The following is a 12,929-nucleotide window of genomic DNA, read 5'->3' as shown; positions in this document are numbered from 1 at the left end:
GGGTGGAACTCCGTAATCTATCCTTCCACCTTTACCGACGATTGGTTGCCCCTCTTGGCAAAGTGTTAGGGCAAAGCCCCTCCCTAGAGCTCTCAACCCCCGGTGTCAGCCGCCAAATTCAGGTCGAAATTGACCTGAACCATTAGGGGAAGGCTGAGGTCTATAGGGGCCCTTTAAGCTGCCATATTATGATTTTAATGACTTTTTGTTAAAATGTTAAGTTTCTTTGACTTTAGATACCTTCTTATTCTTCAAATGGCTAGAAGTTTGAATTTCAAAGTTTCCCGCCAAAATTGAATTTAAAAACTCCCAATCCATTCAACTTACTTCCAAGGTTTTTGTCAATATAGTATAAAAAATCTTGTTTGTACTGTCCGCTATGGGCAAAACCATATCATGTGACATATCTATGGAAAGTGATCAGCGAGTAGATTCTGGATGTTTAATCTCTGACAAATTTTGAGCTCATATGTAGAAGTTATGGATGTCCGAAATTTCAAAAACTTTTCCCCCCACTTTTTGGGAATGAAAAGTACAAAAAGGCATCTTCTAGAGAATCTTTTGACCACCTTTAATCACCCAACATTTTTGTATACATGGCATCACATGATTGGTCCTTTTCCTTAATAACCTTTTAATCACATGGCATCTTAAAGGGCCCCTATAGACCTCAATCTTCCCCTAATGATGGAGCTCCCTGAAACCCTAAGCATAAAGATAGGCGATGTGGTATACATCACCCAAATGATTTTATACAAAAACCTTCCCAGATCTTGCTTTCATTGTGGCACCCAGGGCCACTACATCAGAAACTACCCCATCAAGTTCCCCCCATTCATGACTCCCTGCCTAAAGAGGCCTTCAAATCTCAGGATGATGCTTTTATTGCAGCAAGTAAGAGAGGTAAACCCCAACCCAAGCTAAAGCCCAATCCACCTATGCAATCCCTGAACAACCTGATTTCAAATGCCATAGACCCTCTCCAAGATGTTACCCTTAGCTCATCTCAGGGAGACTCAAGTGACTAGGAGGATGATGAAACTGCACATGACTCTCAAGCCAAGCATTCCCTTAAAGATGAAGTAGCCCAGATGGATGATATGGAAGACCTCCAAAATGAAAACTCTCCCCCTCCCCATGGAATCCTCTCTTTCTCTGTTAACCCTGCCTTTAACCCTTCCCTCCGGAGGGAAGCCATTCTAATGGTAGAGTAAGTAAAGACCTCAGGAAAGCAAGACTGGATAGAGTGTAAGTATCCACTCACATTTGTAATACCTTCCTCAACATCAAAAGTAGAGTCATCAGATCCCTAACTCTCCCAAACCACTACCCAGTTGTCATCAACTTTGACAAAGAGAGGCTAGTTTTCCGGCAAAACAATGGTCAGCAATAGTTAAAGGGTCTTAAAGCTTCTTAATCTCTATCAGAAAACAAGTCACAAAAATTAGACAAAATAGGAGAGAATGCAAATATCATGTCCTATCTCAGTTAGGGAAGGATGTTAATGCAAGGAATACTGAGGCTCAGCCACGTCGTCTTGCTCTCAAAGAGTCTAAAGAGAGAAGAACAAATTACTGCTCCCATCTCAAACTGTTTATGAGGGACTGTGGGCAGGCAAGATAGATAGGCCCAAAAAAGAGATGTGCCAGATCTAAAAAGAAAGCTGCAAAGGAAGTCATCCCCATGCTGAAAAACCCTCAGGATACCCACCTGCAATTTGCTCAAGAGCATTTTGCTCAAATCTTCTCTCCAAAAATAGCTTCGTCTCAGTATAGAAGGGAATGTATGTAGCATGTTGTAGATGCTAGACAAAAGGTGGTCCCACAATCCATCTATATGCAACTAGAAAAAGAGCTAACTAAGAATGAGATTAAGGATGCCATAGGCAGTCTCAAGCCCAGGAAGAGCGCAGGTCTTGATGGTCTCCCCTCTAAATTTTTTTAGAAATTCAAAGATCTTCTCATAGTCCCATTGATGAAAGTTTGGAATGAGGCCATCCTCTATAAAGCAACCCTCCCAAAGTCTATGAATGAAGGAATGATCAATCTAATCCATAAGAGGGGGGGAAAGGATGACCTCTCCAACTAGAGACTAATCACTATGCTCAACACAGCCTACAAGATTTATGCCAAGGCTCTAGCAAATAGACTAGCTACTTGGATTAGAAATGAACAAAAAGGCTTTGTGAAGGGATGGATGCTATAACAGCTCTCTGGGAGGAGATTGAATATGCAAAATAGATCCACCAGGACTTCCTTTTCTTCAAGATAGACTTTGATAAAGCCTATGAGACAGGTTGGAGTGGGATTTTACCTCGGACTCTCTGAAGAGTATGGACCTAGGCCCTAGTTTTATCCATGTTGTTTCAACTCTTTTTGGGAATGCCACAGCAAGGGTTAGCATTAATGGGGATCTCTCTCCTTCATTTACAATGAATAGGTCTGTTAGACAAGGGTTCCCTTTGGCCCTCTTGCTCTTTGCCATTGCAGTAGATGGCCTAGGCTGGCTGGTGCAGCAGAGGATGGACAAGGGTGAATTGCAAGGAATTACCCTACCCAATGGAAGGAGTTAAAGATGTTTACAACAATTTTCTAATGACACCAATGGCTTGATTAAGAATGAAGAAAGATCCATAAAAGCCTTCTCGGAATGTCTCAGTATTTTCTACAGTGTCACTGCTTCAGGCTCTTTGATAAATCATACCAAGACTGGGATTAGAACCCTTCTAGTCCCCCTCCCAATTGGCTCATTCAGGAAGGATATCAAGAGATCCCCAATGGGAGAGTATTCGGTTACTGGGCATCCCAATGGGATTTGGAGTCTCCATCCATCAAAGGTGGCACTGGATTAAAGAAAGATGAGAGAGCAAATTTAACAAATGGAGAAACTGTCAATTATCTCTGGCAGGAAGGGTTATGGTGCTCGTGTACTTTCTCTCATGTTAGAGAACCTCACAAAAAACCATAAATGAAATAAAATCCCCGTGTAGAAACTTTATGTGGGCAAGAGATCCTAGGTAGTATAGGATTCCTAAGGTCAAGTGGGGCATCTGTATCCTGCCTAAAAGTAAGGGAGGGCTTGGAATCATCAACCTGAATGACATGGCTGACAAACTTGCTTCAAAATGGATAATAAGGAGCTTGTCCTGTCCTAATGAGGACTGGTCTCAACTACTTGTCAAAAATTTGAAGGATTTTGCCTTGGAGAGTCTCCCTAGATGGAATGCTATTAAAGACAAACTCTCTCCAAACCCTAACCTAAGAGACTCAGTAGGTATCAACAGATCAAACTTAGTTTGGTGGCCTTTCCTTCATCCTAAAATAGAACCAACACAGTACAAGTTGGCTTTAGCCCTGGCCAAGAAACGTACTAACACCTGGGATGATCTTTGGAACTTTCAGATGAATAGATTGATGACCCCCAGGGACTCCAAACCCACTACTCATTCAACAAAGAGGCCATCAAACTTCTCAACCTCAAAACTTCTCTATGGGATCTTGGAGACTTATGGAGTCTCCATTCTCCCCCAGACATGTCTCTCCCAGTAGTGTGGAAACAAAAGCTCCCCTTGTTTCCCATTTCCCACTTAGACAAAGCCCCCTCAATTCATGTTACGTTAAATGAAAGGTGGGGTATCCAACCGGATAGGAAACAATGGTACTTTAAATTTAAAAATGTGTGGGCTCCAGATATTGAACCAAAAAAATATTTTTAAATGTGGTTGATCATTCATAAAGCTGTTTGGTCTCATCAAAAGGAAACTTCTCTAGGTATGGGTTCAGTAATATGTCTAAGGTGCAACAAGGTGGAGGAAACAATTCCCCACATTTTGCCTCATGCTCTGCTAATAAAGAAGTATTAAACTTCTTGTGCTTTGTAATCTATCCAGTTGTTAAAAAAGATCTTACTTGGAAACACATCATTCTTGGGGACAACCTAGGATGATCCACTCCTAGATGGAATAAGCTCGGGGGGCTGAGTACCTATGGGCTGTTTGGCTATAGAGGAACAACCAAGGTGTTCAATAACCTGATCCAATCTGCCCACCCTTCTCTGAGATTTGGCCTCACTATGCAGGTAAGGAGCATGATCAGGTCCAAGAAAGACAAAGAAGAAAAATCATGGGATTCAGAGCATCAACAAAAGCATCCGCTACCAATATTCTCATGAAGAAGATTAAGGCTACAGAAAAGAAGTATCTCAAAGAAACTTTCAAAGCTCCTTTTAGATATGAAGAAGCTGCACGGGCCACCCACCAAGCTCTCATAGAGATCAAGAAAGTTGATGAAGTTGTGGATGACCACTTAATGGGCATCTTTATTCTTCACGTCTCAATGTAATGGTAAATGGTTGTAAGGACTCATCCTTGGAGATTCTCCACTGTCCCAAGCATCCAGTATTCCCATTTTGTAGCTGCTCCTTCTATCTCATTTTTGAGATCCTACTAATATAAAATTCCTCGCCTTTATTTTCTTTAAAGAAATCCCAAATTTTAGCTTTCTAAATTATTTTTTGGCTTTTTCTCTATGTCCACTTGATCACACAAGAAGCTTAGATTTTCAGCTTTTACTCTATGTCCACTTGACCACACAAGGAGCTTAGTTTTTTTAGAAATGAGAAGCACAATGTAGATGAAATCCAAAATAACTACCCAAGGAAGAGCCAATATCTCTACAAGATAAAAGTCACTCTGCCATAGCAGAGACAATGGGATGATTTGAGAAGCTTTTCAACATCTAATGAAAAGAGATTAATCAAAAAGAGCAAAGCTAATCCAAATAATTCAAAATGCACAAATAGTTTTTCACTAGGAGGCAGAGAAAAGTTTTTACTAAAAATTTTCACCTCTAATAATCAAATATCCCAACCTCTAAGCTAAAAACTTAATATAATTTCATGAAGAAATTTAGCATTAAGGGAAAAAACCTTATCTAGTTGGAATTAACTAATAATTCCATAGTATTTAGTAAAATTTAAGAAATTGTAGCAACTAATTTGTAACAAGGAGTAGCTCAAACTTTATCTCCAGATCACATCATGGTAATTTTAGATTTTAGAGTATCCTATGAGGAGATATGAGTAAAAATAAAGCTCATTGCAAGATTCTCTTAATCTAATCTTAGTAGCTCAAAAATCTCAGAAAAAATCAGGCTTTGTCGAATCATTGGAAGATACACAATGCATTTCATGTAAGCCTCTTGCGCAAATATGTGGGACCGGAGCTTAAAGAGTTGGTTATGAAAGATCCACATGAAGTGGATGAATTGGAAAAGGTGTTACAGCCAGAGCAAATTGTGTTTCACAAGGAGCGTAAGCTTGAAGCAGGTGGCAAAGCTCAAAGATGCTACCTTGAATTCAAAAATTATTCACCCATGGATGCTAAATGGATGGATGAGGTATATAGTGGTATCCCCTTTGGCTTCTAAACAATTTACCATAGTTGAAAAGCTAGCTACGAGGTTACTACACAAAAATAACCATCCAAATTCATGGATGATAACACCCTTCCAAGTTTATCTCCTTACCCCACTTACATTATTGCTACTGTGTAGGGACACAGAGAAGGAAAATTGAAACTTGGTGCTTTAGAGAGCTAACGTGGACCATGTCTCCCTAGTAATGGTACCACTATTAAGCTCAAATCGCATCCTTTAAGGTCATTGTAGGGTTATGCCCACCACATAGTGTGAACACTAAAGAGAGAAAAGAGAGAAAAGAAACCCTAGCAATGGTACCACTATTAAGCTCAAATCACATCCTTTAAGGTCATTGTAGGGTTATGCCCACCACATAGTGTAAACACTAAAGAGAGAAAAGAAACCAACCTATTATTGTGGGGATTACACAACCACATGTTTGTAACTTTCTAAGGGAAGTTGCCCTGCCGATGTTATAAGGAGTAAATTCATGGAATTCAATATTCCCCACATTTCACATTTACAAATTCTCTTAGGCTATTTTAGATTGTGTCGCCTTTCTAAATCCAGGCGATAATAGCATATGTGGGTGATTCCGTATATATGTAAGAGTATGGGTTATATCATCTTGATTTATTAAGTTTCGTGTTTATTTGTATTTTTAATCAATTAATTTATTAATTGATTGGCATAGTTGATGTAAGTGAATATCCTTGGATTGGATAAGGGAGGCGAGCTAGTAGTGGTCATGAAGATTTTAAGGCACTCAAAATTGAGTGTCGATGGATTATTATTTGATTTTGTGCAACGTGTGCCATTTATTCTATTTTGGGTGTAACATTCATATTTATTAGCAATAGATATATTTATTTGGGCACATGAAAGCTTCCTTATGGACATTTGATTTTATTACAAATGTTGTATACATTTATATGGTTAAACGTTCACACCTATTTTGAGTAGACCAAGGTTGGATCAAAACGTACGTACGGATCCAATCCGTACCGTACATCCGTACCGTACGGTGATCCGTACGTACGGATCGATCCGTACATGTTTTTTTTTTCTTTTTTCTTTTTTCTTTGCTTTGCTTGCCTGTGACGATAAACGTTTTTTTTTTTTGGGTTTCGCCTGCGATAGCGTTTGGACTCTGTACGGCGCACACCTTTCGGTAAGGGCCTCTACAGTCGCTCTCTCTCTCTCTCTCTCTCTCTCTCTCTCTCTCAGAGCCTTAGCCCACCCTCTGTGGACCGTGCATAGAGCTCTCAGCCTCTCTCTCCTTCAAGTCTCTCTCTCTCTCTCTCTCTCTCTCTCTCTCTCTCTCTCAGCTGAGCTACCCACTAAATATTATGCATTGCATGATTGCTGAATCCTGATTGAAATTGTATGGCATTGTGCATTGAATTTGTCAGAGCAATCATGCATTGACTTGTGATTCTAATTTCTCACTTTTGAATTAGTAGGTTTTTGACCTTGTTGTGTCTCTATTTCGAAAGTTTTATATGTCAATGTGGACATGGACTGAAATTTTATGTAGGTGGCTGAAATTTCTGAGATTTTATGTATTTTTACCAATGGTACGTATTTTTACGTACCTTAAAATTTTTTTCCGTACCAAACAACGTACAGTACGTACGGATCCGTACAGTACATAACGTTTGGAACCACCTTGGAGTAGACAGACTGGCATGTTCAATAAAGCAAGCTATTTTTGCTTCAAGTCGACAAATTTGTAAAAGGAAAGCTATTTTGAGTTCCATAAGCTATTTTAAGTTAATATTATTAAAATATACGAAGAGAAAGTGTGGGCTCACTCTTGTGTGAGGGGACCCAATATCATGTTTGTCTCTACTCTATCATTTTTTAATGTAATTTAATATTGAAGGGTCTTAGTCTCCCAATAGTGGTATCAAAACCTTAATTAACACAAAGTAATTGTACAAGCTTGAAGCAATTGAAGACGAGTGGAAGAAATTGAAGACCTCCTTTGGCAATGCCTACCAAGGTGAGTTGAAAAAAAGTTTGAGTTGTACCATGAAGAGTTTAGATGACTCTGTTGTTGTGGCAATAGTAAATGTTGATGTTGAAGCTTTGACTAATAGCTCTTCAAGTGTTGATGCATTTGCTGAGATGACTTTTGCACATCCTCGTTGTTCAGCGTGCAAGCAAGCTCTTGTTTATCAGAGTGCAAGCAGGTTCTTATGGCATCTCCATTTTTAGGAGAGGGGTCTTGTGGTCTTCTTGCTGTTGTTTTGGGGTCTTATGGTCTACGGTCTTCTTGTCAGGTTGCTGTTGTTTTGGCTACCACACCATTTGCAACGTGGGTGTACTTCTTCTTAACACACCATTTTTAGGAGAGGGGTCTTGTGGTCTACGGTCTTCTTGTCAGGTTGTTGTTTTGGCTACTACACCATTCATAACGTGGGTGTACTTCATGAAACAAAAGTGGATGGCGAGACTATTCTTTCTTTGGTGTCTTTGGACACCCAGATGGTGGAATTACCATTATAATATCCTTGAGCAATGAGTAGGCAAGGCATGTAGACACCCATTTTTAATGGACTTTACAATATGAGGGTTGGTGCCTTCGTTGTCGAGGTTGAGGAGATCTTATGCATTTCTTTGGGATCCACACATCTTCATTACATTCATAGAATCCTTGTGCTTGAACCCATAACTGATAAGTTGGAAGAAGATCTTGTTGGGTTTCTATTGCAAAAGAGGTTGACAAGTACTCTGCTTTCTAGACTCTTGAGATTTACATTGCGAGCATGGTTATGAGTGTTACCTGGGATGGTGAGGTAGCCAAATCAGATTGCCACCTTCATAGTAGCCATGAGCTACTAATAATTTATTTTTAACACCATGAAGATATCTTGAGCTATTATTAGTAGCCTTGAGCTATCTTGAGTTACTAATAGTAGCCTTGAGTTGTTATTAGTAGCCTTAAGCTACTAATAATTAATTTTCTAACACCATGAAGATATCTTTACATTGACTTATGTGGTGGATATACCTTCTTTTTTGGAACCGAGGGTTTGGTACCTTTCTGGCAATGAAGTAGTGACATTTATTGGTTTACCCAGCATCAATGATGAGGCGTGGATTTTCATGAGAGACTACCAATGGCGAGGTCACTTGGATGGATTTACCTTTGTTATCTGTAGTGATAACCTTCGATGTCATCCTCATTGATGATCTAGGATTGTTTTCAAGAGCTTTTATCAATTATGATGTTTTTGTGATAGAAGCCTTTGTCTGCTTTGGCGAGGTTGGCTAAAGAGGTGCTCTCAAAGTAGAAGCTTCATCATGAGGTATAGTTGTGAATGTAGAGGGTAGATCTTCTTTATTGATAGCAATAACTAGGGAGGCTATTTGCTAATACAAAGAGTCTATTAATGTAGGCAGGCTATTTGCTCGGACTGAAAGTCTATTGATGTTGAAGGTTATGGAGGGTTATCCTTACCATAGTAAGATTCCATCTATGCTATTGGCATTAAAAAAGTATAAGAAGGGGCATGTGATTATCAACTGCGAGGTTGTGAAGCTAGAGGTAGAAGCATGTTCTTTTGATTGTGAGGATGCAGTTGAAGGAATAGAGGCTTTTCGGAATGGGCTTCCAATGGAGAAGACAAGTTTTCAAGTTGAGGAGCCTTCTAGGAAAAATGCAGCCTTTTATACTAAGCATCATATAGATCTTTCAATGTCATATCCTCTCTATCATAAACCATCTCTGTATTATGGACCTTCAAGATGATTGTATTGCTAATGAAGCATGGTTAGCATTGCTACCAATATTACACACCCATCCTAGAACTACAGTTAAAGGGCTTAGTTTGCATGTGTCACCTACTCCATGGGGAGTTTAGGATTGTAAGAAGAGTAAACTTCCCGAGCCATTGTGCTTGCATGTTTTTTTTATGCCCAGGGACATCACGAATACAAGCCGATGATCGTGGGAAAACAAGCCTTGATGTAGAGGCCTTGCTGAGAGGGGTGCAAGCTAGGGACCGCCAGTTGCAAGATCTTCAGGCGAGTCCAGATATCAGGAAACTCATGGAAGAGAAGATCTGTCGAGTAGATGAAAGAGAGTTTCATGGAGCATGCCAAGCACATGGGATATAAGCCTCTTTGGCTTTATCCTATTTGGCCATGACAGTTGAGATATTCAAGGACCAGGATGGAGAGTATCTGTTCAAGAAGCAAGTGCAACCGAATCCTTTGGAAGCTCTAAGGGACAGGTTTAGATGACTTTTTTCTTGTGAACCATTTATCTTCCTCCCTGCATCATACCAACCCTGTCTTGGCACCCCCACTCTACCATCCCAATCTGCCACCCCTGCTATCATCTCACACTAGAATCCACTGCTCCTTTGCATCATGGTCAACACCCTCTTCCACCCAACCTACTTGGGCTACTGTGGTTTGTAGCTTCGCGACCTCTCACCTACTGTCATGGATATCTTCATCAGGCGAGAGTGAGCACTCGTCACTGGCTACCTTTACTGGATAGATGTGAGCACCAGTCAAGAAATCCACTACAGTGACTCTCTCAGCATCTCGTTTACTGCTTCACAACCACACAACCCTCACCGTATCCTTTTTTGGAGCCTTCACTTATATACCTACCAGATCGAAGGCATCAAACCCTTGTCATTTATTTCAAGGTTTTCTTTCCACCCTTATTGCTCAAAATTATTATGCTTTCCCCACAATCACCCCATCCTTCAGTCCAAACTCTATGCTCTGTGTTCATCCCCTCTCAGTCTGTGCCTAACAGTTTGCCCGGCTCTCCACCTTGTACTGCAGCTCCTTCCCACGCCCCACTTTCCTTGCTTTCCACTCACCTTTCCCTCTGCTTGCACTTCCCCTTAAGCCACCTACTTATCATCAACCTTGCCTTCCACTACTATCCATCTCCTTCCTGCCTCTTCTTGCAATGATAGTGATTGTTCCTTGCTTTTCTCATAGAGCCATTTATCTTCCTCCCTGCAACATCACCAACCCTCTTGGCACCCCTGACCTGTCAACCATCCACCACCCCCCGCTCTTTTTGTCCCAAGCTACCTTCTGCCACGTTCTATCATCACGCTACAATCCACCACTCCTTAGATCAAGACTCTCCCTGAGCAGCTTCCTTATTCTCCTGAACCTGAGCACCATACAACGAGCCTGTTCTTAAGAATGTACCCAGAATTTGATCAAGTCTACTAAGTAGCAGTAAAGAAAAGGTTAGCCAAAGAACAGTAGAACAAAAGCATCATACAGACACAGGAAATTGCAAATAAAGCCACCATTAGTAGTTCAAAGCAAAAGCTAAATCAAAAACGGAACTCTATGCATGATTGATGAAATAGATAGCCAGGGACTGCTTTAAATTTGGCTTGTCCAGGACCAAAATGACATCACATAGGCTAAACCTATAGCAAACACCACCAAAGTACAGTAGATGGTCCTATTCTCCACCTAGTTTTATCCTCATGCACACCACCTGTATTAAATGACTGCATAACCCACCTCAACCATAAGCCTCAAGATGCCATCCCTACACAGCAATTAGCATGTCAGAAGAAGCTGCCTTAGCTTCAATGTCCTTCTTGCTCATTGTCCTGCATTTCTTGTGCTTCTTTTTAGTTGGGGGAAGCTTGTCTACATCATTGAGCTTTGCAAGATAGCCATAAAGGACTCTCTTCTCCTCATTGGAGTCCTGGTCGATGCGCTTCAAATCTGGACCTTCTTCGATGCCTTGTCCAGGAAGACCATGCCACATGCACTTGACACGCATCCACTCGTCTCGGCCCCGGTTGAAAGATTTGAAATGCTCGTGTAGGCGTTCCGCTTCTCGCAGACCTTGCAGACTTGGTGGATACTGAACAATCACTTGTCCTCGGTGGCCCTCCTTCCCCCAAGAGGATTTTGGTCTTCCCAGAGTATGGCCAATTTCTATTCAATGACAAGAATAATGTTTAATGGCACAGCATTACTAAAGTCAGCCAAACTAAATTTGCAGAAAACAGTGTAGTCTACTGAAGGGTGCTTGACAAGCAATGGTAAACCCTCAAGGGGGAATAAAATTATACTGTGCTTCAGCCTGACCATAAGAAAATAATATGTTATGCGTATGAAGCTACTATTTTTTTCTTTCCCATCATTGGACAGAAAGGAAGAAAGACAGCAGACATTGGGATGGCAAGGATTGTGCCTAGGTCAAAATGTACATATGATGCTTGCTGCTCAAGAAAAAGCTATTGCCTCTTTTTTGCTTTTCCATAAATTTAAAAAAAAAATTCTTTTTGTGCAAGGGCTATGACTATGTCAATTGAGGATAAAAACGCAGAAATGCATGGGGAATGAAGTGCTTAACTTTTAAAATAAGTTAAAATGTGCTGTACCAAAAAGCAGGAAAAAGAGCAGTATGCATGTATTTGTGTGGAGGGTTCTAGAGAGAAAGGAAAAAATAGGGAAAGAACTGCAAAACCTTACCTGCAAGAAAGTACTCAAGTCCATATCCTTTTAGGTCAATGCTCCTTTTTTGATTGGGCCTGAATGAACCACCCTCACCCCCCCCTCCCCCCACACAAAAAAGGCAGAAAAGCAGAGCAAGAGAGAGAGTCCCTCAACATTCTGTGCAAGGGGCTAGCAGGAAAAAAGCAACAAAAAAAATCTCTGTGCATGAAGAAGAAAAACAAAGGTAACAATTGGATATAAAAACCCATCTAGAAAAGAAAACTTTGCAAAGGTGAGAACTGCACCACACACAAATCCTTCTAGATCAGAAAATCACAGATTGCAAGTGCAAGGATTGTAATACGAATCCATGTTGATAGGCCAGATTACAGAAACCCTAACCTGCAAGAAAGGAGGCCATCTCGGGGTTGCCGAGGCCAGTCCATCGGCCATCGCTGGTCTTGAAGAGGCGAGTGTTCTCCACGATCACGCAAGGGGGCCACACGATCTCATCCTCCCCTTCTGTCGTCTGCTGCTTCGCCTTCCTCTTCGCCCCAGCATTCACCGCCATGAAAGCTTGCTCGCAAATCCGCCTCTTCGCCTTCTTTCTTCTCTCTGAAAGAAACCATACGTATTTTGCGCAGTAAATGCTCTTGGACCACTTTCAGTTATATGGCTTTAAAAGAGACATTCATTCTCACCCTTTTTATTTTTTTTATTTTTGATTTTTTTTACCGACGGGAGGGCGGAGCTTAGCGGATAGATCTTTTGAAAGCTACAAGTTCTGAAATTTTTCCTACAATTGATTCATCCCTCTGGTTGACGATCCTCATCTCTTCCTCTATTGTTTCCCATGCTTGATTGAACTGGGAGTTGGCTGCTTGGGTGAGTTTGTCGAATTTCTTGTTGGCTCTACTCACTGACTCTTGGTGTGAGATCCCTATCGCTACCACGCAATGGATTCGGGGGTGCTAGCAGCGGAAGTAGCACTTCTTGCGCGAGGCAGGGTCCCACACTCGAGGTCTCGCCCACGGATATCCGGACAAGAGACTAATCCGTCGGTTT

The 12,929-nt window shown here is 41.1% G+C and overlaps 1 protein-coding gene across 2 annotated transcripts; it reads right to left on the bottom strand.

Annotated features, from left to right (window-relative positions):
• Nucleotides 1–10,695: 10,695 nt before the first annotated feature.
• Nucleotides 10,696–12,529, bottom strand: LOC147633362 (protein SUPPRESSOR OF GENE SILENCING 3-like). 2 transcript variants are annotated; one of them, XM_086806433.1, is made up of 3 exons: nucleotides 12,267–12,470; nucleotides 11,901–11,959; nucleotides 10,696–11,360 (listed from the first exon to the last, which is right to left on the bottom strand). In XM_086806433.1, exons 1-3 carry the CDS (start codon nucleotides 12,308–12,310, stop codon nucleotides 10,963–10,965), a joined length of 501 nt encoding a protein of 166 aa, XP_086662559.1. In that variant the 5' UTR covers nucleotides 12,311–12,470; the 3' UTR covers nucleotides 10,696–10,962. The 2 variants fall into 2 exon arrangements, with proteins under 2 accessions (XP_086662559.1, XP_086662558.1); XM_086806432.1 differs by lacking the exon at nucleotides 11,901–11,959 and having other exon boundaries at nucleotides 12,267–12,529.
• Between the last annotated feature and the right edge of the window lie 400 nt (nucleotides 12,530–12,929).

This window comes from Cibotium barometz, chromosome 12, assembly GCF_041138505.1.
Source record: "Cibotium barometz isolate CiBa-2024 chromosome 12, ASM4113850v1, whole genome shotgun sequence".
In the NCBI taxonomy this organism is placed as follows: domain Eukaryota; kingdom Viridiplantae; phylum Streptophyta; class Polypodiopsida; order Cyatheales; family Cibotiaceae; genus Cibotium; species Cibotium barometz.
This window is presented reverse-complemented; position numbering and strand designations above follow the sequence as displayed.

What these genes read in the sequence shown, in the direction of transcription:
- LOC147633362 (XM_086806432.1), bottom strand. Translation starts at nt 12,435, where the DNA reads ATGGCGGTGAATGCTGGGGCGAAGAGGAAGGCGAAGCAGCAGACGACA. An exon ending in GATGGCCTCCTTTCTTGCAG is followed by an intron (nt 11,361 to 12,266) that starts GTTAGGGTTTCT and finishes GTCATTGAATAG; the next exon opens with AAATTGGCCATACTCTGGGA.